Source organism: Etheostoma spectabile, chromosome 2 (assembly GCF_008692095.1).
Source record: "Etheostoma spectabile isolate EspeVRDwgs_2016 chromosome 2, UIUC_Espe_1.0, whole genome shotgun sequence".
Taxonomy (NCBI): Eukaryota; Metazoa; Chordata; class Actinopteri; order Perciformes; family Percidae; genus Etheostoma; species Etheostoma spectabile.
Window position 1 is genome coordinate 18,655,110 of NC_045734.1, and position 27,818 is coordinate 18,682,927.

At 39.0% G+C, this 27,818-nt stretch overlaps 1 protein-coding gene and 1 long non-coding RNA gene across 2 annotated transcripts in view; one reads left to right on the forward strand and one right to left on the reverse strand.

Moving 5' to 3' along the window:
• Nucleotides 1-409: 409 nt before the first annotated feature.
• LOC116705631 (uncharacterized) lies at nucleotides 410-12,564 on the reverse strand. Its single transcript, XR_004335979.1, has 3 exons — nucleotides 12,553-12,564; nucleotides 3,616-3,622; nucleotides 410-469 (listed from the first exon to the last, which is right to left on the reverse strand). It is a non-coding gene; the product is annotated as an uncharacterized LOC116705631 (long non-coding RNA).
• The window catches only part of LOC116705625 (sphingosine kinase 1), a 34,039-nt gene continuing 15,547 nt past the window's right edge, over nucleotides 9,327-27,818 (forward strand). The window contains exons 1-2 of the mRNA XM_032541950.1: nucleotides 9,327-9,906; nucleotides 25,929-26,078. Of these exons, the coding sequence (XP_032397841.1) occupies nucleotides 9,495-9,906; nucleotides 25,929-26,078 (562 nt within the window). The 5' untranslated portion in view covers nucleotides 9,327-9,494. The remainder of the gene's footprint in view (nucleotides 9,907-25,928; nucleotides 26,079-27,818) is intronic.

The following is a 27,818-nucleotide window of genomic DNA, read 5'->3' on the forward strand; positions in this document are numbered from 1 at the left end:
GTTGGCTACAAGCTAGCAATCAAACACAACAACTTCGTCACTTGAATGGAGTTTTGAGTTACCGTTAGCAATCAAACACTCATTGACAGCTAAAACTTTTTTGAAATGATTTCCATCTTCTGTTATTGTTTGCAATGAGAAAAGTGTATTATCTTATGGATTTCACAAATTTCAGTACGACACGTTATGCCGTAAATCGTTTAAATGTGAGCATCCGCAACTCACGTCTGCCCTCGACTAGAGCCGGTCTAACTCAACTCACATCAGGTATGACACATCATGGTGTAAAACTGAGTATATAGGACTCTCGTGTGAGAAGGGGGGCACAAGATACTAGAATGAATAGCCGTGGATGTGGGGAGGGCCCGCAGAGGATGCCTATACAGGGTCAAAATGTTGTACCATGCCCCTTGCACACACTTCTAGTTGGTCATAAGTGATGATTGAGAGGGATTACTTTTGTATTTGTCTGTACATACAAAGTCCTACATGTGATATACCTTCAATATTATCCAAACGATACCAAATATTAAATTTATGCTTTAATTTTGAAAGTGTACATGCAGAGATTTGACTGCTGCCTGCCAACAGGTCATGCCAGCTACAACACACAAGACTGCATCTCAGTGAACACACCCTCAAGACATGGAGTGAGTAGGTCAGGTCAGGTCAGTATTGCCCACTGGCCACTATATTTAATGCATTTTTAAATGCATTTCAAGAGTAACATGGATTCCCTTTGATCAAGTCAGGCAAGTGTAAAATGACCGAACGGTCATTTTGCAAGACTGCACATCAACCCCTGTGACACAGTGCTCATACCATCATGCTAATCAGCTGTCTATGTTCAAATCCCCCACAACCATGCTCCAACAACCACGCCATGAAAATGGAGGTGACACAATAAACCACATCCACATATAATGAGGAGTGATTCCCTCGCTGCACAGGGAGAGTCCTGGGCTTTCCCCCTGACTGTTCTTCTTGGCATCTCCTCAGTTTAGCAAGTGACTCAGCCCTTTGGATGCTCCATGGCTACTGGGTGGCAGCTGAGTTGAATTAAAGATGGCCTCGTGGGCCCCCGAAGGTGCTTTTATTTCCCTGGTGTTGTCAGAGACAGGATGCTGGAGTTTCCTGATGATTACAGGTGAAACCAACTTCTGAGAAGAGAGGTGCTCACTTAATAAGGCCAATGACTCATGCATTAGGGATAAGTACATGAAAACATATGTCAAAATTGGCATGCTAAAAATTTCAATATGTAACATAACAACAATTAGTCAATTAATGGGTTAGTTGATTGACAGAAAATTAGTAAGCAACATGCTTGTCAATCAACCCACCAATCAATCAAGTCTTCAAGCTAAAGAACCAAACTTTCACTGGTTCCAGCACCTTGAATGTAGGCCTAAATATTTTCTTATTTTCTTAAAAACGTTAAAGTAAAACAACAATACAGAAATGTCAACTCATGCATTGGGAAATTATGAATGTTCACTTTTTTTCTGATATCTATCTTAATGTTATCCTTTTTTATTGGTGAAGAAAGACAAAAACAGATGATTTATCAGAGATAGACAATAGTAACTTCCTGGAATCCTGACATCCCTGTGAATCCGCCCAAGAAATAATCCTCCACGTATCTCCACTTAAAACAACAAATTGCTTTTGCACTTTGGTTTTGTATAGATTAAACAAATTATGTATCTTAAATAATGAGCTTTTGAGCTGCTGGTCGGGTGGTTTTGTTACTATTGACCAGAGCCAGGCTAGCTGTTTCCTGTCTTGTTTTGTTAAGCTAAGCTAATTAGCTGCTGGCTCCAGTTTTATGTACAAAGATGAAAGTGATATTAATCTTCTCATCTAACTCTTGGCAACAAAGGGAATAAGTGAATTTTCCAAAAATTCTAACTAATATAAAACAACAACTGGTAGATTAATGAACAAGGAAAATAATCAGTAGTTGCAGCTCTAAACATAGTAAAGTAGCCTACAAAGAATGAATGGATCATGGAAAGAGTGTAGTAGGAGTGGAAAAGGGAACAAAGCTGAAAAAAACATGTATAGATCACATTTACTTCAACCCCTCAACATCCAGTTTTAGCCATGTCCATAGTTTTATGGTTGAAAAAATCCACCGAACACTGACTGACAGTGTCTCATACTGTATATTCAGCTTGTTGTTAAACAAGTGTTACAAACTGAAAATGACTATAGTTAACAATATAGACTTTGTGAATTAGTGAACAATGAAAGAATAAACAAACAAGAATTTAACTGATTTCCCCACAATTCAGTCTGACAGTATCTGGTTTCTTTGATCTCCACTAAGTTCTCTGGGTATGAAACAGGTTTATGCAAGCTGCTCCTGTCGCCATTTGTTTGTGAAACAAATAACAATACTTTAAAAAAAGAAAAATCCCATTTTCAGTTTTTGTAGTAGTTAAGGAACGATTTTGCATGAAACGATACAAAATGATGATTCTCCACACAGTATCTAGGCAGCCATTCCTTTATTAGATTCAAATGATTCATTTCATAATAAGTGGCTGTATATTGTCATGGTTATCCGCATCATTTCAGAGCTCAAAATGTTTCATGGCTTGCCAGCGAGAGGCAGGTCTGTATCACTCTTATATAATTAAGCCAGCGCCTTGACAAAGGGGGGGGGGGGCATCTGAAGAAACAGAGCAGAATTAAGGGGTAAGTGAAGGAGAGCCAGTCAGACAGGCGAACCCTTTCTGCAAGCCATCAGTGCTAAGCGACCCAGACGAGGAATCTGTCATGATGAATGCCAATGCTAACTAAAGGCTGAGGTATATGGCATTCCTTCCTCCCACTCAGTTATCTGTCAGTGTGTGTGTGTGTGTGTGTGTGTGTGTGTGTGTGTGGCTGATGATAGGGCAAAGGCAGACTCAGTGTTTGTTATATAAGCAATTATTGAGTTAATGTATTGACCGTATTGATATGCACTGAGTTGACATCTGTGCTGCATTACCCTAATAACAGAAAGTGGATGCTTATAAGTTATTAAGCTTGTGTCAATGGGCTCATGTTCGGAGATGAAACCAGATGGTGAGGAATGCCAGTTGATGGCAATTAGTTCTAACTGGGGCATGTGTAGTATGCAGTAAAACCATGGTTGTTTTCATTGCCCTTTTGAGATGAAACCTCTTAAAACTGTACAAGCACATATGGGCGACTGACAGCACTGTGTCTTAAATCCCATGAAAAACACCATATGCAGGGACGGCCCTCTTCCCCCTTCAAGGCCAGGCAGCAATAGAGCTCACAGCTGGAGAACGGTGGAAGTGAGAATCTACTGTCTCTATTCATGGCTCCTCTCCCGCTCCTCAGCTGTGCCATTTCCAATCAATAGCTTTTAGAAAATCAGTATCTACCCTGCAGTTTGAAATGAAAGGCTTTTTTTGTTGTGAAGCCCATAGTGTGTATAATGATCTCATGCTGAAGAAACATGCACATTTTTTAGAGGAGTTTTTCCTCCATTGCAGAAAATTACATAATATGTTCATGTTCAAAGTAAAGACTGAATGGCTGTGGGGAAGTAAAAAAAGCTGCATTCACAGCCAACGTAGGAATTAAGGTGTTGCCTACCTATGTTCTGGTGCAAAGTGGATGAAAAGCAATGTGTTTAGCAGCAGTGTGGCACAAGACTTGCATGTGAATAAGATCGTTTTGTTTCCCTTCTGGCTCCAGGTGTTTACTGGGACCACGAATTCCCATCTGCATATATGCTTACCTCCTCTTTCCACTCCTCCCACTCCCTCTTCCTCTTCTTTGTGGATCATGTGCCAGTGCCTGGAGCAGAACAAGAACGCAAGAATGACTTTGATTTGACCAAGGAGAAGTCAGACAACTTCTTTATTATATATTCTCAAAGCATTGTACTCCTCAGATACATCACTGTGACAAAGATGAAGATTAATTATGTTATTAGTAATGGATTTTATAGTGGCACTAATGAAAAAATATGGAGGCATGGTTGCAGTGCACATTGTACCAGTTCTGGAAAAATAATCAAACCCTTACTCAGAGGAGGACTTCCATAGCAAAACAATAACAGCCAAACTTGTATTCATGTTTTTCTAGTGGAAGAAGAAATGGGTCCCTACAGTCAAACAGTGGCTTAAAGGGATTGTCCCTTTTGGATATTTCCAGGTGGGGATGTACGAGTTACTTATCCATAGTCAGTTTATTACCTAGTGACTTTGGTGATAAACCAAAGTAGCACAATAACACAAACAACTTAACCGATTGAGGCAGTGGTAGACCAGTAACTCCTGTGTTTTGCAAATGTAAAATTATTGTTTTTTTCAAAGGAGTCTGGTGGCTTAGAAGAGAGCATAGATGAATATAACAGCTTCCGTTTTCTTCCGGAAAGGGATGTCTCTACAGCAGAGTGAAGTATATTGTTGAAGTCTATATAAAGAGGAACAATACAGCGCTGGCAGGGATAGATTTACTAAACAACTGCCTCTCAACTAAAAACATTTAAATGCTACGTTTCCAATGTTTAGAATTCATCCCTTAATTCATTCATTATTATGCATGCAATATTTCATGTACCCCAAAAGTACACTATACCCCCATTTTAGAAACACTGCTCTACTCTAATTATCTAAAACCATTAACATTAATCTCCAACTTTTAGTTTTGAGAGTTGAAGATTAATGTTACTTGCTTTTTTTTCTTGTTTTTTCATTTTAGTTTCTTTTTTTCTGGCTTTGGGGATATGTGTGTGTGTGTGTGTGTGTGTGTGTGTGTGTGTGTGTGTGTGTGTGTGTGTGTGTGTGTGTGTGTGTGTGTGTGTGTGTGTGTGTGTGTGTGTGTGTGTGTGTGTGTTGCAGCGGACGGGTGGGGGATGATACAGATAACGGAGCCTTCATGTTGCATCCATCTTGTCTTTATGCTGTGTATTCTTTCTGAACAAACCATAAATTACACTTTGATATCATGCTGTTGTATTTCCCTTTTCTTTGAATATGCACTGTATACACTTCAATCTTATAGTACAAAGTGTACAGTAGTATTTCCCACTGAAGTGTGTTACAGTCTGATGCCTCACAAAATAGAAATAATCAAGTAAACAACCTTAAAATATACAGTCCTTTAGATTAATGTTATTGAGTTACTTTCTACTTCTGCTTTGTACAAATACTAAACTATTTTCATTAGTGCAGTACAGCTCAGTCTGCAGTTTCATTTTTACTGTAGTGCTTGCTGTTTAGAGTATTTTAAGAAAAACTAAATGCATTGTGGGGGTTATCAGCTGCCTCTTTCAGTATCCAACATTGCCATCTGTTGTTTGACTAAAGTAGTTGCTCCATTCAGGAGTTGGGCAGAATGTGTGAATCTTCATTTGAATTGCTCTTATACGTAGTACATATACGCAGAAAATGTGTAAAAAAGCAATCAGCACAATTTGACTAGACGTTTTGTGTTCTTCCTCAAACTGTGTGTATTGAGCAAATTGAAGCTGACCACATCCAAACTAATTTATTTTCTGGTGGGCAGAGGCTGTGACTGAGTTCACCAAACTGTAACCATGCACAAACTGTAGACATGATCTTAATAATGGAGTCCTGCAATGGAAAACATGTTTTGACTCCTTTTTTTGTGATGTGTCATATTTTCCATTACTAGCTGACTTATACAGAAAACAAAATGATGAGAGAACACAAAGCAGTTTTTTTTCAAAGACAACGTATATGTTTATATGAAGCTCAGCGTAAATTCTTTGAGAAAGACATCTAAACTTCATTCACTTTCTCTCTCTTCCTAAACTGATCAGCTGATTAGGGGCATTCTCTTTTTCGTCAAACCAACCAGAATTGGCCATGAATTCCATGAGCCAATCACAGCATGGCATCCCTGCTTAAATCTGCTCTTCTCTCTGCTGCTGTCAGTTGTCATTTCAAGAAAAGCATGCAATATCTATAGTGCGACCCTCCTCCTTCCCTTTCACCTCCGGTCATCGTCATCAACGACACCCTGGGTCCTCCTCCAGTGGACCACTTCTTGGCTTCTCTACTCCTTATAAATTATTTAAATAGCGATGGAGTCTAATATCCAAAGACTGTACATTTCATATTGTGCATATGTCACAAATAAACCTTTTGCATATTTTGCAACAAATTATCCCCTAATTGAATACAGTAAGTCATTGTAATCAAGATAATAAAGAAAATAATCATAATTCAGTCAGACAACTCACGTCTGAAACGTTTATTAGAACAGCAGAACATTGTTTGGCCAGACTTTGACCTCATCACTCCCTGCATTTTGGGTTTCCATAAGATATAAGGGAGTGACAATAAAGTAGTCTTCCCCTGGCTGGAGCCTGCAGGTGGATGCTAGGGTGGTGGTGGGGATGAAAGCAGGCAGTGGTACAGGTGCAGGGCAGCAGCACCATTGACAAGGCAGAGATGAGGAAATTGTGCAGCTTAAATAAACCCCCAATTGAGGGCAGGTGTTTGGTAAATGATACAGGGAGCAGGGGCGTTGGACTGGGGGGAAAAAAGAGGACTGAGTAACCAGGGCCCTCATGTAAGGAGGGCCCGAAAAGATGCAATGATGAATAGCTGTGGACGTGTGGAGGGGCCCATAGAAAGTGCCTTTTTACAGGGCCCAGAATTTTTCTGTTACACCCCTGACGGGGAGTGAGACATGTCACGTGTGTGTACAGCAGTGCAGCCGGAGTTGACTGCCTGTACAAGCTCGCAGGAGTCGCCCCACTGGTGCCACAGAACATCTTCCTAGTACAGTACATGCCGCCCTTAAAGAAATCCTAAATGTAATTTGGTACTGTATATACATGCAGATAGCCTACATCCAATTCATGACTAATACTAGAACCAGTACTTAAAAATAAATAATAAAATGATATTTGCTCCATAGAAATGTATTTAGGCCATTGGGTTTGTTTTACTCTTAAGTGGGATGATGGAATGCATAAAATACACATATTTTGGTATAACCCTCCTGTACTGTATGGTGACATGTGGTAGCAGTGGTGCAACATGTATACATACACATTTTAAAGTAGCAATGCCACAATGAACAAATACTCCCTTACAATTTTTAGTCCTGCTTTCAAAGAAGATAAAAGTAACATTGTTAGAAACGTATTTGGTTGAGATAATGTTAACTACTATATACTGTACTTTGCTGTCTAATGTCATCATCATCATCATCATCATCATCATAGGTCTTTCATTTAAAATCTGAATCTGCAAAGTGTCTTGAAGCTATGTTTCGAAATATAGTAGTCCATAGTAAATGAACTTAGTTTTCTACCACTGTAGTAGTTGCTATTGGGATTTAGGATTTGTTCTGTGGAGTTGATATTTCCTCAATCATTCTTCTTTCCCCCACATCCGCTTACCACACATCCCCATCTGAGGGAATTTAGTTATATTGACCTCAATTAGAGACATAATTAGACTCATGAATCTCTGTAAATTATTATCTGACAAATGAATCAATACCATGTTTTCCATTTGCAATCATCCTAGTAGAAGTGTGTGAACGGGCGTCTACTAATGTATTCAAGGACACCAAGACAAGGAAATGTTAATTTGAATCACTTTTTTTTCCTCATCAAAACTTCCAGTTATCACTAATTAAAGTGCATTTGTATGCATGTGGGAAACCTAATTAAATACAGAGCTAAACTGCAGTTGCAGCAGTTCACACAGGTCCATTTTCGAATGGCAGAGTAACTACTTCTAGACTGTGTTTTTCTGAAATACATTTTGTTCATTCTTACTGCATTATCATACTGACACTGAAATAAGCGTGATATGTAACAATGCAGAAATTATGTGATTCTGGTGCCATCTAAATCTGTATTTGCATTAAAAGCATCATTATGCTCATTATGCCTTTTTGGTGTTGTTTATATTGTCTTGTCAAAGTTACAGTGTCTAATAATAATACCAAGTAGTAATAGCAATAATTGTGTAGGCTACATTTGTTTATGGTGTAAATCGATTTTAATACGTAATGCACTTAGCACTTTTGTTGTTAAGTTCACATTGAAACTAAAGTCTATCAGTTCCCACATGGTCTATTGGTTTGGTTGCTTGGTTAAGTCTTTCTTGTGAACATGCAACATCTTCTGCACTTTTTTCAGCTCACCCTGGCAATCGCATACATCAATTATGTCACGGATTGTTCACATCTAATTAATTTGTTTTTTAAATAACTTAATTTAACATTATATTCTACTCCGAAAACTGAAATGCTATAATTATTATTTCAATGTGAATTAAGACAATATGTTCTTCAATAAGTGAGATGTAGGGCTGCCGTGGTCTCACCGATAACATTAACAATGGCTCTGATCTATTCATGAGTCCCAATAAATCATTATGTAGGCCTAAAATTCCAGGTCCGTAAAAATCAAGGAAATATAATTTATAAAAGATAGTGTCATGAACTGGCTCACGGTTGAGACAAAGGAGTGAGGCACAAAACCGTGGTGGTCAAAAATGAAACAATGTTTTAAAATAGTAAATGACGCTGGTAAATCCAAACTTATTTTAATTTGACACTTGTGATTGTGAAGTTTGTGACCTAGTATTTCCCTTATTCTGCCACTAGGTGGAAGCAGACTGCCTCTTTTTACCGGGCAGAACTGCTGTACAGTAAAGTTCAACGCAAACTGCTGCTGAGTGGAGATAAGTCATGTTAGCACAAGACACCCACAACGACAGTATATGTTGATTTAATTGATGGCTACATTTTACTGGCTAGAAATGTAGGCTAGGCCTACTATTTATTTAAAACTACCTTCTCTTGTCATAGCCTACTAAAAAAGACAACAACGTGTTTCACCTCTATTCACCTAATGCACCTGCTACATCCCAGGGTGATTAGATGAATGGAAAATATAGGCATTATGGCCCACTAATAGCGCCCATTGACAACCAGACAAAGTGGACAACCTGGTATGGTATGGACATAAAAGGGTGCTTTGGTTTTTATAAAACATCAGGCTGTGGCAATACACCAAAAGATAGTCTTTAATACAGTCTCTCTTTTTATTTGGATAAACGTGTTAATTTACCTGTTTAATTATATATTCTTAAAGCTTTAAAGCCTTCTCCACACCTTATTAACTTTTTTGTGTGTTATAATAGGCTAATAGTATAAAAATACTGGAATCAATGTGTACCTAATAAACTTCCTCCGGGTAGCTAAACCCTCCAAATTCTTAGAAAACCAGGACAAAGGACACGAGTTCACTGTCCCCATGACAGTTGGTACGTAGGCCTATAGGTCTTATTTTGAAATGTAACCGGATGTTGTGTGTTTTATTCGGTTTCTATTGACACCGTTACAAGCAGCAGGCTGTCGGTTGCAGTTCTCCACTTTGCTCTGCTCGCACCATCCAGGCGAGTAGCTATGTGACGGAGTGGCCGCTGCTTTATCCCAGACCCCCGCGTCTCAGTCTCCCTCGTCCACTGAGGATGGATCCGAGGAATGTTGACACCAGCATCAACTCAGTTTCGCTGTACGGGGAATTTACGGTCACTGGTAACCGAAAAGCCAGGTGTGCCGTGAGCTTGACCGAGAAGGACCTCATCGTCCAGAGGCTTCTTTTGGCACCTGTCGGACGAAACAAGGTGGTGCTCAGTCTGAAGGACTGCGTTGGTTGCAGGGCATACCGGGAAGATGACAACGCGGACCCGGCAGCATACTTGGCAGTCTACTTCTACCCGCTCAAACGCCGCTGGATGAGTTCCGGGGTGTCGCGGCAGAGAGCGGAGCAGTGCTTTCGTCTTGCTTCGCTCCAGGACCCGTGCGCTAACCTGGAGGAGGCGGAGAAGTGGGCTCGCGCTGTTCGAGAACGCTCTGCACGGCAACCGTACCTAAGAGACGGTGAGTGTTCGTTAGCAACAAAAAGGAAAAGTTTATTGTCAGGACTCCACGCACTACATGTACTGTAGCCTACAGTTGATTCTATAAGATGATACAACTATGTGACTAGAGGCAACAATAGATAGGCCTAGTGCAATTAGATCACCTAATGGTTGAGTAGAGACAGATTAACATTCCAGTTTTCTCCGAGTGCAATGATGATAGGCAGACTTAAAGGTCAAAACATAGAGCATGTTAACCTCCTTCTATCAGCCAAATATATTCCTTTTATTTCCTTTTATCACGGCGTTACAGCCGATAAATAACTTTTGATGGTCAAAAGTAAACTTCATTAGCGTAACATTTTCTCGATTATTAATGAGTGTTTTTCATTTAAATGTTTGACTGCATGCTTATTCAGTAAACCATTTAGTGTTCTCCACAATCCCAGACTTTCATATTAAAGGCTTGTTCACATAGAAAGCAAAACAGGCTGTAATGGCATATGTTTATGTCGGGACGGTTGAAACAGCTTAACTGTCCCCGACCTGGCTGTATTCCATGTATTTTAAGTAAATGCACAAATATCTGTGTTTATATAATTATTTATGGAGGTGAGACGTGGAAAAGCCGTTTTAGAAAGATGAAAATACCCACCAGGTAGGAGGGGTGGAGTTTTCCCATGTTATCCTATGGAGACTGATGGGGCGTTATTTGGATGCCCAGTGGTAAAAACCTAGTGAAACAACATTTTCCACAATAGAAACTTGATACAAATGGAATCCCTACTGTTCTTGCTAAAAAAAAATGTCCAAATCATCCACAGTAGGCCCTACATGATATTCCAATAACCGCTTATACACGCTTTAGGATGACAGACATCCAGGAAGACGTACAGCCCTGCAACAATCTATCCAAAATAACACCTTTTGGAAGTACCATCCATGATATATAGTAAAATATTAAAGTTGTGGGAAGTTTATATGGCGTTTCATTTGTCCCCCCATGCTGTTTCATTCATCCCCTCCAGGAGGGACAGATAAAACCTTATACGTATGTCCCACTTTTGCTGTAATAATTCCTGAACGGTTTTGTTCAAAGCTGAAAATGCAACTGTATTTGCCAGATGGCACGTGTAGGTTGCTAGTGACAAATATTAGCTTTCAGTGTGATACGACCGCTTTGTACACTACGTTTATTTAAAAAGTGTTTCAACTGTCCGGGCTCTCCCTACAAATCTGCTCATGTTAATGAAGTGAAATGAAAAAGACACTAAACCCTGAGATTCTTCCACTCTCTGTGCAATCTATGAAGTACCTAGCTTGTGGTAACTTTATTTTTTTTGTGTATGTTGTGCATAATATTGTCTCAATAAAAAGTTTTTTTTAAATATTAAAGCAACACTAGGGACCTTTTCCCGCTTTGGTCCCCCTACAGGTTGGAAGCGGAATTGCCCCATTTTGTCTCATTGGCACTACAGATCCACTACCCAATCTGGCAAACTTGCATAGTACGGTTATAGCCGGTAGAGACCTGCATAGCAAATGCAGAAGTGCCGAGTTTGACGTAATAGGGTGACATTAGCTCTGGCTCTGTGTGATATTTAGTGCTGGTTAACCTGTCCCATACATGTGAAAGGAGATTATATTGGTGGGATGTTTGATTTAGATCAAATTTTAACATTGAACAGATCTGTGTTATTTAACTGAACATACCTTCTGTCATATGAATATAGTTTTCAAATAAAAAATTATGTATATATCAGCATTCTTAGCCTCTGTAGCCATGTTATTTTATGTAAATCATTAAGTCATGCAATTAATAAGGTCATTCAAGTGTATTTATTCAGAGTTTTTTGTTACTACATCACAGACATAAAATGAATGAATATGATATTACTGATCTGAGCTCAGAACTTTGTTTACATAAAATGTATGAGAGCAGAACAGCTGTGGAATCAGTCCATGAGCATACAATAATAATCAGATTTATTGAAGTTTTTTCTCACAGAAAAAGTATAATTCATCACTGCATCTCAAATAATTCCAGTTATTTAAAGTATTTATCTTTGAAATGTGAACAGTCTTCTCTATTACCATGAGGACCACCATCATCCGTCTGTCTGCTACTCCAGTACCTAGAGATGAATAAAAACTGCTCTGTATTGTCAATATAAAAAGCACTTAATCTGTGTTCTTTAATCTGTTAATTTACTGTAAATCTGATCAGACTTTTCATTCAGGGCCACATTAGGACATTAACAATGCATTAACAATGTAATATGTATATATATATATATATATAAATATATATATATAAATATAAATTTCGAAGATTATAATCAATAATCCCTTCCTTCCAAAAGATTATGTATACCTAGAGGCAGAGCCACCCTTCTGACATGTCACAAATAAATGCTGAATTCCATTTAGCTGCTTCAGTTTCAAGGCATTATGCTGGCTCTCTGTCAATTTGTGACTGAACTAAGCCATTGTTAATGTTATTAGTAACATCTCTGCTTTTCTTACTACGGAAAATCAAAATGTATGTTTGAATGCATTATTTACCCTTTGTCTGTTTTTATCTCCCTCTTACAATGTTCATATTGTGTAGTCACTTCTTCTGCTTTGCAGAAGTCACTGTAGACATTCTCTTCCTTTTTCTTACATTTCAGGAAAACTGAAGGTGCATTGCATATAACCTGTACTGATATCCATCTTTTTAAAAGGCCAAATGTCTATATTTCTACCACATTCAAAATTGTTTACATGTATTTCTGATGCAAATATTTACCACAGAGACCAATAATAACACGGAAATATTTAAATCCTAATATTAAAATGATGAATTTGTGAAGGGAAGCCGGTTTTGTATTTCAGTTGCATTTACAAACCTTTTAAAACAAGAGTATAGTTTGGAGGAGAATAAAATAAGAGTACTCAGAAGATTTTTGCAGCTGTGCTTCATCACGATCTTCACAGACTGTTCTGCTGTCAGTCCAGGTTTTCTTTGAGGTCGACATAATATAACAACTGTTGCCAAACTTCGTCCAATGGTCGGGAAAGTATGGTGTCTCTGTTTAATAACATAACATGGTATGACCTCAGTCACAATATATAACCCCCCTCAGGCAGAAATACCACTCTCAGCTTTTACGTACTGTAGGCCTACTGTTAACCATCTGTTCTTCTGACTGAATTAGCTTAAAATCTCTCAATGTCTAAACAGGGCTTAAAACCTTATTGAAGTAGTTTGACATTTGGGAAATATGCTTATTTACGTTAATTCTGAGGGTTAGAAGAGAAGATTGATACCACTCCCGGCATAGCGTACTATAAATATGAAGCTATACTTGCTAGCAGCTGGTTAGCTTAGTTTAGCATAAAGACTGGAAACAGGTTGCCTGGCTTTATTTGAACTTATCAAAATCTGCCTACCAGCACTTCTATAGCTATATATGTTTAAGTTGTAAACATGACAATTAGCCATTTTAAGGAAGTTAAGTTTAGTCACCGGTGAAACTCTGCAGCTTTGCCCGCTGCAGAGAGCCGACAGGATTGAAACAGCAGCCGCTTCAGCAACATCAGACTAAAAAAACGTTACAGTGTAGATTGATGTTAAAATGTTTACAGGTTGGCAGGACGGTCTGACGTGTTTTTTCCATAGACAGTTTGCTGTACGTTTTGTTTGTAAATGTGAGATGTTTGAGTCACACACGTCTCGGTAAACAAGGAAATGAATATGGCCGCGTACATGTGACGTCAACCCGTTCTCACTCCCGCTTGGACATTGGCTCTCAGAGTCACATACTGATACAGAGTCTGGCACGTGGGACTGCTGGGATTGGTTAAAGTCGCGGGAAACTCTGTTTATTGGTCAAAATTGTGCATCGCACCAAAGTCTCGGTGATTGGTTAAATTTGCTTGAATTGGCGCCATCGCGAAATCCTGGAGGGTCTGTGTGTACATTTTAAATTAGTTATCTTTAGTTCAACTGTCTAAGTTCCTTTTTTTATCTTTGGACAGAGACAGTCTAGCTCAGCCCCAAAATGTATCAATGATTACAATAAAATGCCCCATGAAAGCACAATGAAGACTGAAATAGGGCTAATACATTTTAGAACGGATCTTAATTTGGGGCCCTTCTACAATGTGGGGGCTAAAAATTAGTTATGCTGGTGTTGTTTTTAAAGCATCATTTGGTAATCCAGCCTTCTTTTAGCCACCACTCATTTTATCATAGCAGGCTAATGGCATGTATCATCTGACTTTATTGACTGCTCCAAAATAAATTATTAAAACTGAAAAGCTTTATTGTAACTAATAATTTTTTTTTTGGATTCATCTGCTGATTATTTTCCAGATTAAATAAACATGTGTTCTATAGAAAGTCAGAAAATAGTCCAAAACCCAAAGGTTTTCAGTTTACTATCCCATACGCCGAAGAAAAGCAGCACATCTTCACAAATGAGAAGCTGGAAGAATGCTTTGCATTTTGCTTGAAAAAATGACCTAAATTATTAGACAATCATCAAAATAGATAATAGTTAGGTAATTATTTGACGATCGATTTATAAGTTAATCCTTTCAGCTCTGCTTTTTCATTAGTAACTTTAGATAATTAACTCTATGACCTGAAGTTGAATTTAACCTATTCCTCTAAATTAAGATAAAATTCAAAGGCATGATCATTTTTCCTGGTTTATTCTCATATCAGTTTGCCCCATAGCACTTTAAATCAGTAATATTATTTGCTTATTTTCTTTACAGAACTGGCTTATTCTTACTCTGTCAGCCCTAACTTGAGGCTATTGTTCTGTTACCTTTAACCTATTCCTTAAATCAATAAAACAAAAGGATTGGCCTGCTACAGAGTCACATTTCGTTAACAGAATTCAAACAAAACCCTTTTGAAAAACACCTGAAAAACATGAGATTACTACTATTGATTTCACATCATGTCAAGACATGTGAAGAGGTGTATCCTGTATGGAACTGGATTCTTATCTCTTATCTCTCACAAGATCATTAACCTACTCCTTATATGAATAAACAATAGGACTGGTGTGGTATGGAGAGTCACATTACGGTAACGTTAGTCTGCAAACAAACCATTTTAACAAAAAAGACACCTGAGAAACATGAGGTATCATTACTGGTATTGAGTTCATGTATTGTCAAGAGGTTATAATTACTCCAGTGGGAAACAGTCTCTAATTAGAGATTTCTAAAGATAAGTTAACTCATCATTTGTCCTCCTCACGAAGCTGTCCCAGCTGTATGAAAACTGTAATGAAATGTAAGAAAAAAACATAAAATACAATTCTTTGCCTAACATAAACTTTTTCCTCCACACAACCATGGTATCACTGGCATTGTGTGACCCAGATAGCATTTCCCCATTTGCACAAATGCATTTTTAACGAGACAAAATATGCTGCAATTCTATACTGGCTGTCATTGTAAGAAGAAGGAAAGAGCAGACTTTTAGCAACTCAAAACAGAATTATTTGCATTGAGTCCACTGCCTGGAGCTTAACCTGAGACAGTGATTTAACAAGTTTTCTACCTTGGGAAAGAGGACAAAACACAAATGTCTTCATTTCACCTTCCCTGTAGTATTGTGATTCAACTCTACCTCCTCCCAGTTTGTCCAGACTTAAAAACCCAGTTCTTTGCTTTGAAACACCTGCTGTTTCTGGTGCCATTTTTGGAGACACATTTCATTTCCTGCTTGTTTATTACTAGCAGGGATGCAAAGTAGAGCATTGGAAACTAGAGCTGGAACAACTGATTGTTCACTAAGCTTAGGTACTGTTGCTACATCTGTCAAGCTTTCCGTTCTCGTACGGCCCACATGCAGTTTACTATTGAAGATTTACCCCTCAAAATTCGTTGTAATATTTAAATCATAAGGTTCCTTTATTTTACACAGAAGTAAACAAATGCAGAATTCTCATTTCTACCTGTCCTGTTGTCTTGCGTGTCACTGAAATGTACATTTTGTAACATTTTACTTTTTGACACGATGGGAGTGAGAATGTTGTCTTTTTTTGACGATGTAAATGGGGGGCTGTGTCTGACTATTCCTGTAATTTTACAACAATGCAACTTTAACGCCCACTGATTGATTGATTGATTGATTGATTGATTGATTGATTGATTGATTGATTGATTGATGGATTCACACGCAAATGTGAGAAAGAAAGCTGACTTCTCTCTCTAGCTTTCTTTTTTATTCTTTACACAAATATTTCAACAGCACAATGAATCTGAAAATGTTCGCTGCATATTTAAAACAATTATTGTCATGTGGAAAAAAAATCCAAAGCCTGACAGACTTTCCATGGCTGGTTATGGTTACTATGGTTATGGTTATGGTTGGTAAGCTTTGATTGGACAATCGCTGGTTGGGGGAGTTGTGTAGCAAACAGTCAGTTAATCAATAAGTCGATGAACAGGAAATTAATCACTAACAATTCTGACAATCAATCACATTTTTCAGGTAAAAACACCAAACATTTGCTGGTTCCAGACCCTCAGATGTGATGATGTGCTGCTTTGTCTTAAAGTATATTAAAATAATATCTTCGATGTTAGGTGGTTGAACAAACAAACAATTTATTACTATTATTTGATTGATTAAGCAGAGTAATTAGCAAAATAATCAACAATGAAAATAATTATTAGTTAAAGCCCTACTGAAAAACAGTTTGGGTTGTATTTTATGTCATTGAGTCAAACAAAACTATAAGGGCTGAGCAAAAATATTGGCAGCATGTGTTCCTGCTTGGCTACCTGCTGAAGTGTCACATTTCAGAGCATTTTTTTAGTCAGCAGCATTCATTTAAAACATTGTTCAGACTGCACAGGTCTTTGGTATCGTAGGAATGTGACAACTGGCTTTCTGTGTAAAAATCAGTCTACAGTAAGTTACTCATTACGCCAAAGGCCTTGTGAACCACTCTTAATCATGTAAATGAGCTCTGCATCCAAACCATTAGTCTAAGTGAGGTCAGTGCCATCAATATCGGTGCAGTGTGTCATTGGCTTGACTTCTGGTGTCCTCACAGAATTATTCAGAAAGGATTGGTTTTCCCCAGATCCATTTACCTCTGCCAGGTACATAGTTATACCAAAAAAGACCAACTCTCTTCTTTTTGTCAATATTTGACCGTTCTTGTATACATAATGTTTAAATACAAACAGGTCTTTGGCATGTTTGCACATGCTTAGGTTGCCCAGTGGTGCTTCTCTGCGCTAACACTGTAGGTGATTCTGTCAAACTGTATGGCAAAGGGATTCACTCCACTTCAGTGTCGGAATCAATACTAGTTTGCATGACAATGAACATTTCCCCAAGCATCTATTAAGACAACAAGCTGTCGGTTGGCCCTGGGGTGCCGTTGCACCCCCTTTGCTCAGTTCGTTTTTTTTCTTCACTTTTGGATATTTGAAGCAGTTGTTGAGTGAGCTGTCTGACAGGTCACAGACCACATATAATGCTGGTGCAAAGCAAGGGAAGATTTTTACAGCACCATTGTCAATTTGTATTCCGAGCCTGACGGATGAATTAGTTTGAACATGGTTTACTGTTTGTTTTCTATAATGATTTCAACCTACTAGATAACAGGCTAGCTATTTCTTCACAGTAGGAAAAAGTGCAGAATATACCACTATCTCACGGCCGAGGTAGCACTAATTTAGGGCTGAATGATATTGTGTTTTAGCATCAACATCGCAATGTGCGTATGCGCGTCAGTCACATCGCAGGACGTTACAATGTTGATGATAATCCTTTTTTTCTGCTTTATGTAACAGTAAACTTTCACCGTTCTCCTTTTACATGATTATTACCTGCCGACCCTTCCCTTTTAGGACAGGTAGCCATGTGGCCAACGTGTGTACGTGATGTTAGTCTAACAGGGTTTGTTACAGGAAGTGAGGCTCTCTGTGTGTAGAAACTTACCGTAGGCAGCAGCTGGCGCTTACTCAGTGATACACATAGTTTTCGATGGGTAGTCCGTGAAGCTACAGTAGTCAGTGTTTTTTGTTCGCTGCAAATACAAACTAAATCACCTGATTTATGCAACATAATCACAACGTCTCCCGGCCATTTCCCCCCACAGAAAGCTGCTACCAGCCAGGCTAAAGCAAATATAGTTAGCCTAAAGAAACAAGGGGTCTGTCTGTTCAAGCCATTTCTATGGAAATAATCTTTTGAGTTTATTTTTGTAATACCTGACAAAACCTGTGTTGAAAATAGAAGGTAGAAATTGGTGTTTACCAGTGACCTGGAATAATGTAATTTGATTGGCTGCTAGATGTAGTATAAAAGAAATAGTACTCTGGGAAACAGCCGTCCCAGCTAACGTTACAGTTTGGAGCCACGATGCTGGAAACATAACACTAATCTACAACAGAAGTCTGTGTCTGGTCTAACATAATTTACAGACTTCATTTTTCTTGGATAAACAGAGTTTGTTGCTAGTGCGCGTGACATGCAGGTCTGATCAAACAAACAAGCTGGGCCCGTTAGTCGACCACAACCTGAAATTTAGAGGGAGCAAAATGCAGTCATTGTCATACACTTTAGCCTGGATTGATAGGATTATATGAATACAATGGTGTCATGCTAGTCAACCAGCGTATTTCTACCTAATTTCCCTCTCCAAAAAGTTCGTAAAGTATTAAAGTTCAACAACGAATGGTTCACATTAGAAAAGATCTTTTTTTATCTATTATGTAGATGCACTCCCCTACAAAATCACCGCAGTAGTCAAGTAGTATCTGGGTCAAACGTAATAACATTTTTAATGTGATATTACCGGATCAATTATATTACCATGCCGATGTGCAGACACAGTGACATGCTAGTAAACGCTAATGCCTCGTAACCGAATAAGGCTGTTAGTAAAAGTGTTGGATGCGATGGAAATGGCAGTGATGGAATGTCAGATGAGAAGCACCTTAATTGACACTCTCAGGGGGGAATGCTGTTGCTCCTTTAAGCAGCCAAATCCTGGCGTCTCAGTCAGTCAATGTTATTACTAATAGATTACCTCTAGCAGACAGTTTGAATGGTGTGTATGCTCTATTATACACAATTTCATACGTGCAAGCAAAAAAGAAGGGTATGGTAAAAATGGTAAAAAATGTCAAGTGTCATTTGATGCCTATTTGATGTATGCCGCTGCTCCTTTGCGTCGAAACAAACCAGTTGAGGTGGTTCGGGCATCTGGTAAGGATGCCTCCTGGGCGCCTCCCTAGGGAGGTGTTCCAGGCACGTCCAGCTGGGAGGAGGCCTCGGGGAAGACCCAGGACTAAGTGGAGAGATTATATCTCCAACCTGGCCTGGGAAACGCCTCGGGATCCCCCAGTCGGAGCTGGTTGATGTGGCTCGGGAAAGGGAAGTTTGGGGTCCCCTTCTGGAGTTGCTGCCCCCGCAACCCGTTACCGGATAAGCGGATGAAGATGGATGGATGGATGGATAAATATCTTTGGATTTTGGAGTGTTAGTTAGACAAAAAGATACATCTGAAGATGTCACCTTGGTCTCTCGAAAAGTGTAATTTTGACAGTTTTTATTGACTAATCGAGACAATCAACAGATAAATCGATTCTGAAAGTGGTCGTTAATTGCAGCCCAAGTATTTACAGAAAAACATCCAGCAAACATGCCGAGGCTTTTAATGGGTACTGAATAACTTTAAGTACAGCAGCTGTTCAGAATATGCTGATTTCCCCATTGCATTTGGGAAAAAAATGAGGTGCTGGCCATAACAAGGACATTGTTGAAAAGGTGATCTTCCTTTCAAATGTAGAAGCTGATAACTTATGTGACTGATTTATCAAGGATGTGTGTGTGTGTGTGTGTGTGTGTGTGTGTGTGTGTGTGTGTGTGTGTGTGTGGTGTGTGTGTGTGTGTGTGTGTGTGTGTGTGTGTGTGAGAGAGAGAGAGACAATAGCAGCAGTCCTCTTTCTGAGGACTCTTCCTTATTGGATATACAATGCAATAGAGCTTGACATGCTGTCGTGACCTCTGATTCAGCGTCTCTGGAGATTTCTCCGGCTCTGGGGGCTCACAGCAGCTCTGTGTCTAGAATGGCAGCGTGCTGCCCTCTCTCTTTTACCACAAGCAAATCTAAATGATGGAGGATACCGGTGAACTGTGTTCCTGTCGTTGTCTCAGACTATTTACATCTCAAACTGGATGATGACTTTCTGTACATTTATACCAGCAAGCATAAAAAGCATTCAGTGCTCACTAGTTTTCTATTCTCAGAAACGGCTTCTCGAGTCATCCTATAATATGCCGACAACAACAACAACCACTAATTGACCACTCGGCCTACAGAGCAGCTGGTTCACCTCCAGAGAAAGTTTCTTTGCCTGGTAAAAGAACATGTGGTTGTGGGTTTCTTATGGTGGGAAGTCCATTTCCTTCATCTGCTGGCACACAGAACATTTTATATGCAGTTAGAAGTTGTTTTGCAGTAATGTCATGTTTTGGTCTCATGTCTTTTATTTAACGCTGACTAATAGTTGCTGAAAGTGAACATACAGTCCTACAGTGAACATACAACTGCAGTGCCAACTGAGCTAACGTTAATTAAAAATGTAAGTTCCTTAATAATAATGAAATAATTAAGGAAAATAAAACTGAAACCAAACTAAACAAAATTATTGGCAATGTAAGTGACTTTCGGAAAGTTTTTTTACATGCAGCAACGTAACCTCCTCCTCTCTAATCCAACCCTGCAACCAAAAATACATGTATGAGAGAGACAGACAATGGTTACATCCTCTGCTTTCACAACCAGGCTCTCTGTCTCACAACATGCATCTCTTTATTATAACAATGCAGGGGATACAGTATAGACATGTGGTTGACAGACAGTGCAGGATGATCTCATATTAAAACCTCAATGTCATATCTCTATGCCTTTCCTAATATAGATCTACAGCTAGCTAACCACTGCCACCTCCTCCTGCTCCTTCCACACCCTTTGTGGTTCTGGCTCTGCAAAATCAGCGTTGTGCTCGAGCAGCTTCCACTCTCTGATTTACAGACAGCTTCATGGACAAGACCCATCACCTCACTGCACCTAAATGTTACTGCAGTGAGGTTGGTTAGGTACACAAGGTTTCTTTTAAAGGTACAGTCTGTGATTTAGCTGTAAACAAACGGGTAGTCCAAACGGAGGGTCCAAATCCAACCTGTAAGGACACCAATATTTTTGTGAATGAATAATGTATGGTAAATAAATAAATGTTCATACTTAAAATACAGGTGAGTATAGACAACCCTATGTTAAATTCCCATAGAAGCAGGCAGATTTTTATTTTTAAAGGCCAGTTATTTCATGGATCCAGGATACTATGCATCCTGATAAAGTTCCCTTGGCCTTTGGAATTAAAATAGCCCCACATCATTACATACTCTTCACCATACCTAGAGATTGGCATGGGGAACTGTCCGTAAATCAAACCAGCTATTTGGCTAACTGAAATAAAACCATGCCAATCTTTGAAAAGATGATTCTTCTTTTTAGTCAACTTAAAGGACAATTCCAGACAATTTTTATGTTAATCTTGATGGCTAGAAATATGCAAGTGCTTTTGAATGAAAAAAACCCAACCTGAATCGGTGCAGGCAACACTGAGCAGTTGCAGCTACGTGTACAAGCTTCCACTGAGCTAAAACGGCAGTTAACGGGGCAAGTTTTAGAGTGCCTTTGTGCCTCTTAACAGACACACAATGCAATTAATATTTCTTTATGACATGAACGGGGCTCTTACGTAACATCAAGATGGGTTTTCAACTCCGACATTGTTTTAACTCACCTACCCTGTCTCGTTCTTGCCGGTGGGTAGCTTGCTTGCCTGGCAAGCTGTTAGCTGTTAGCTGCAATAGATGAGTGTGTTCAGCCAGGCTTTTGTGAAAAAAACAATAACATAAAAATTGGCCCGGAATTCTCTATTAAGCAGGGGTTCCTATACTCACGAGCAGCACTGTACAGTATGAAGCTCGGTTTAGAGGCTGAACACTGCCCTGCCATCAGATGACCATCTCATATCTGCAAAAAGGATGTTCTTCAGAGTTAAAAGATGACACAAACGCAACATAAAATTATCTACCAACACTTTAAGGTAAGTAAATAAAGTGTATTCATAAAGCACTTTTTACAGACATAAATCACAAAGTTCTTACAGGGACAAACACAAGAAACAGAAGAAAACACCAGACTACATAAGATTCAGACTGCCATACGTGTACAGTACAGTATATGAGAGAGTATCTGTTTTTTTGCCCACAGCTGCGCTTGGGACAGAGCTAACATTTAGTAGATAGCAAGTGAGCATATCTGTGATATTACAGGGGGCAGAAGGGTATACCAGGTCAAATACATGTTAATCCATTAATCCTTTTAATGTGGAAACTGGATTCTCTCCTAATGGGTGTTTTTGTAAAGGCTTAGAGCCTTAATCACCAGTGAGACCAAAAAAGAGCATTGATACACAAACCTGTTGGTGAGTACAGTGTCAGTGGATGGAGGTCCTCTGTCACCATGCTCTAGGTCTGTTTTTCTATGAGACTAATAAAAAAACATATACTTACATACATTTATCACAAAGTTACAACTGATAGGAGCCCAAATTTGTAAAAAAAACAACAACAAAAAACAAAGAAAACAAAAAACAGTGAAAAACATCTCAACATTTTCTTCTTGGGCTGTGCAATGTATCAAATTTTGTTTGCAATTTTGACTTTGGCTACTAACAATCACAAACAACATTGTAATCCAGAATGGGAAATTTCACAGTACAAGGTATTTTCACTGTTGATTTGTTTAACTGTTCAAGTTTTATAAATGCAAAAGTCAGTGAGTGATTGGGTTAAATAATCTTGAGTTCAATATTTCCCAAATTACTTGTGTTTGCGATTTTTTTTTTTTTTTTTTTCATAATCAGGCAGCCCAATTTTCTTCATTGTTTTCAGTCTAATGTCAATGTCCTGCGCCTATTGATTGGCATTTATGCTAACATGAAGCAGGACACATTCTAATGCTGCTTTCAAGCAATGTTGGCATGTCCTGTCATTCCAATTTGGGAGTGCTCATTATTGAGAGTGCTCATGTATTATTCCAAGATTGTGCAAGCCTTGGATTCACACCATTCAAATAGTTTAGATTAGGTACACTTGTTGTGCTGTGATTTGTTGATGCAACCCTGTGTAAACAAGGTTCTGATTAGATTCAGTGTTACTGTACATTGCACACTGGTTTTTATTTAACTGTAACTGTCAGTGATAGTGGCTTTGCTGCCATGTTGCCAGTGGTTTGTTGACACTTTGTAGTTCAGAGATATTGCAGCTGTAAGAAATTCTTGAGGGTGTATAAGAGCATCATCTTTTGCGACAAATGAAATTCACTTCCAAGGCAAAATGTGTCCTGATGTCTCCTATCTCCCTTTAAATCCCCAATGACACCAAATCTGGACAGAGTGGAACTGTTCCCATCAGAGTTGCAAATTGATGCTTTCTGAGAGATGTTTGATAGACCCAGCACAGTGTGATGAAAGCCACTTCTTTAATATTCTTTAAAAACAGGCAGTTAATGCTTTGTCATGCTTCAGTGCTGATTGTGAGCTGATAAGAAGGAATTTGAGTGAGACAATAGTGTGACTGCCGCATTCACAGATCATCGCAATGAGTCAGTGTGAGTTGTCACGATGGCGCTTTGATAGATAGGATGACCATGTAAGGTCATGGATGATTTTATTCAACGAGGATGCAGCAACAAGCTGAGTGTTTGCATTTTACCTTCAGATGTTAAAGACGATGTGAAAGATGTTATATTTGAAGTTACTGACGTACTGAATGAGAGTTGTCAGACAAAGGTAAGAAGTCTCTCTGGTCTCAGACTTTATACAGTATGCACCCTTGCCTTGCCTTTTTCTGGGTCCTGGGTTTTTCCCTTTCATTTAAACTGTCATTTCTTATAGTGAATACCTAAGTAGTGATTATTCCTTTAAGATCTGCGAGAGTTTTGTTGGTGTAGTAGTTTTTTTTAAATCTTTTGTCTCGGCTGCAGTTTATAAGTAGGATGATTCATTCAAGTTGCAGTAGTTCTATGTCATACTTTGTGGTTTGGTTAACAAACTGATATCGTAATCAGAAACAGACTGTTGTGACCACATTAAGTGCCTTTGACTCTATGTTCATCAGTAGCAACTATTATATCATAACTTGACAATTAGGGTTACACCCATTCCTATGTAAACAAGCCAGGCATATTATCACTAACCACTAAAATAACCTCCATTTCCCTTATAGGTCTATGGCAGTGTTTTTTAAAAATATAATATAAGTTATATTTCCGTTGATTTGAGTGTGCCTCATTAGATCTATGTAACGCTCCATGCCATGATGTTGTTGAAGACAAGCTAATGACAGAGGAGGAAACCCAGAGCATGAGAGATGACTAGATAGTTCCCTCTGGAATGTTTTGCGAAGGAAAGGGGTGGCACACTGGAAGTGGCATGGGGTTGGAGTTAACCACTAAGGTCTGCGTGGGTGTTGGGGCACACAGACAGAAAGGTCAGGTCCTTCAGTGCCAGCTCTCATGCCAGCTAATTCATAAGGGCACTTCTGTGGCTTTCCCTCAGGAGTCCAGTTGTTATGATCTGGAGAGGAGAGACTATATAGAAATATTCATCCTAAAGAGAAAGTGCCTTCATGAACCCCTCACAAGAAATGTGAGTTTGTTATTTGCCCTTAAAAAGTATACATACAGCTACCTATCTTCCTGCCTGGCTGGAAACTCCAGTGACAGAGGTAAATAAAAAAGGTTAAGGTGTGTTCAATTTTGTGACCTGATTCACTGCATTCCATTAGGATCTCAGGGACTTCACTGAAAGGGCAGTATCCAGTGAAACCAAACCTGCCAATTAGGTTTTAAAACAGTATGATTTGCTCATCCCTGCACTTCAGTTGTTCCTGCCCATCGTTACTCATAGATCAGCTGTCAGACTTGTTTGGATGGTTTGCCCCCCTCCACGCTCATATCAAGCAGACTGCAAAACAAAATGAGGGGAATCACACTGTGGATTTGGCTGCTTCACTGAAAAAAGTTTGTTGTGTGTGTGTTGACGACAAGGCGTGACATAGTAAACCGTCTTACTACAGCATGCAGTTTCTACAACAGAGAAGACTGTGTCTCTTCCTACTTAAAAAAACATTTTAAGGGAGACGGGGAAAAGGAGAGAACATTTATATGTAGTTTTTCTTACTGGAATACAAACATTTGAGATACCATCCCCTTATCTTCCTTATCTCCTCTCTCAGAACTACTGGCTCCTCCTTAATATAAGCACAGTTTTATCATCGTACTCTGACTTCCATCATATCAAAATTTTTATGTAGTTTTTCATGTCTTGTCTCAGATATTAATTAATAATCTAATGTTGGAAGGAAGAAAAGGCCAAAACTAGCTTCTTCCAGTTCCTCCCTTCTTTAGCCCCATGCTGTGCTTCTGAGACGCCATAATCGTGTGTGTGTGTGTGTGTGTGTGTTTGTGTGTGTGTGTGTGTGTGTGTGTGTGTGTGTGTGTGTGTGTGTGTGTGTGTGTGCACGTGCGCGTGTGCGCATGCATGCGTTTTATCAGTGTTACCCTCTGAAATCTGTTTGATCCCCAAGATATTTTGAACACTAATTTTCACCAACCCTGCAGTTAAAAATGTACCAAAAAAAGTGTCCATCTTTAGATTCAAGCAGTGTGGGATTGAATAAAAGTACAGCTAAAACTAGGACTGAAAATAGGTAAATTTGAGGTTAAGGTTTCCAAAGCTGAACAGGAGGCTGTTATTGGATTCACCCTGTGAGAGTCTGTCCATTCACTGGGCTGCCACTCCAAATGTTCAAAAAATATAAATAAATAAAAATACTTTTCCAGGCAACGGTGTCCTATATAGTAAGCCTCCCTTGATGTAAAAATAAGGTTTGTTGTGGAGAATTGACCTTGTCTTTTTTGTCCTTTGCAGGGGTGTCGATGAGCATGTTGTCTCGTCCGAGCCGAATGATGCTGCTTGTGAACCCGCAGAGCGGGAAAGGACAGGCGCTCACTCTCTACAACAACCATATCCAACGAATGCTCAACGAGGCGGGAGTCACACACACACTGGTCATCACTGGTGAGTTGGAGGCACAAGCACACACCACAAGGAGATATACACCACAGCATGAGAATATACAGAATACTGTTGAGCGCAAACAAAACAATTAAGTTTTACGTGTATAACAGTTGTCTGCTGGCACTCTTTCAAGCAGAATCAGTTTTATTTGAAAAATGTCATTCAATATTCTTTGCGACTTGTTTTTTCTATTTTATCTGCCTTTGGCAAATGAGCCATGTACTTAATTTACATCTTTTGAGTGTGTGGGTTGAATAAACTAGTCGTTGGTCAATCCATTCAGAGAGACCGGGTTCAATTCCCTATCAGTCATTACCTACAGCAAGTGTCTTTGAGCAAGATATTTAATCCTTGCTCCACAGGGTTGAAACAAACCATCATAAGCCATAATAAATCAAAGAGTTCTTTCTGTGCAGTTTGTATTTCTAGTTTAGTTGATTGATTGGCAAATAAACCTTGAATGAGAACTTTATTTACACATGATAGAGCTCTAGTAGCATTCTTATCATTTCATCACCTCAACATCATTGTTAAAAACGTTGTTGAATCTTATCTGACAATCACATCATCACATAACACACCCGCAATCAGCTTTCCCAAACACACACACACACACACACACACACACACACACACACACACACACACCCACATCAGACAGACAGACAGACAGACAGACAGACAGACAGACAGACAGACATAATGATAGGCACAGCTCATCAAGACCACAATAACAGCATCAACATCACATCCCTCCATGTCTTTCTCTCTCTCTCTCTCTCTCTCTCTCTCTCTCTCTCTCTGTCTCTCTGTCCCAGTAACCCTCCACTAGGTTAAATCCTCTTCGTGTTTTTATGCTTTCCACATCAACTGCCTCTGACCCATATGCATACAGATCTGTTATGCAATAAATGTGTGTGTACACTTAGCGCAGCCAGTCACACATATGGATAAAGACAGGTCCATGATAAACACACAATCACACAAAATCCCCTTTGGTCATGATTTGATTTCATAGATGAAGTCATAATTGTCACCATAATCTGCACTGGGTGGTAGTGATTATATAGTGCAGTATTAGACACACTCATTCATCATCACCATACTATATCATGCTCTCAGCCTGATCAGTTCAGTTATTCACTGAAGTTTTCTCTTGTCTTTTATTTTGAGTTTTATCCTCTTTCTGGATTTGTTCATTTATAAGTGCAGTGCCAGATAACAGACAAAAAAACATGTCTTTCATCACATTGTGAGGTGCATAAACAGAGAAAAGAGGGCACACAGACTGAATCATATGAGAATTAATCTTCCTGGTACTGTGCTGTGGCAAACACAAAAACTGAGCTTTTTGTCTTTTCTGAGATTCACATTTTAACAAGTTAATCCCAGAGAATAGATTAAATCCTCAAACCTACATCTATAGTGCTGCTCATGAGTATAGGAAAGCATGTGTAAATTGATTAAAGAGAGGAATAAAACAAAATCATCTTTTGGAAATTGATGTTATTGCCTTAATTAAAAAATGAGAAAAAATACAACCTTTAAGGACACAAATTTTCTTTTTGAATGAATAATGTAACATAAGTAAATAAATGTTCTACCTTAAAATACAGGTGGCATGAGTATAGACACCCCTATGTTAAATTCCCATAGAAGCAGGGAGATTTTTATTTTTAAAGGCCAGTTATTTCATGGATCCAGGATACTAAACATCCTGATAATGTTCCCTTGGCCTTT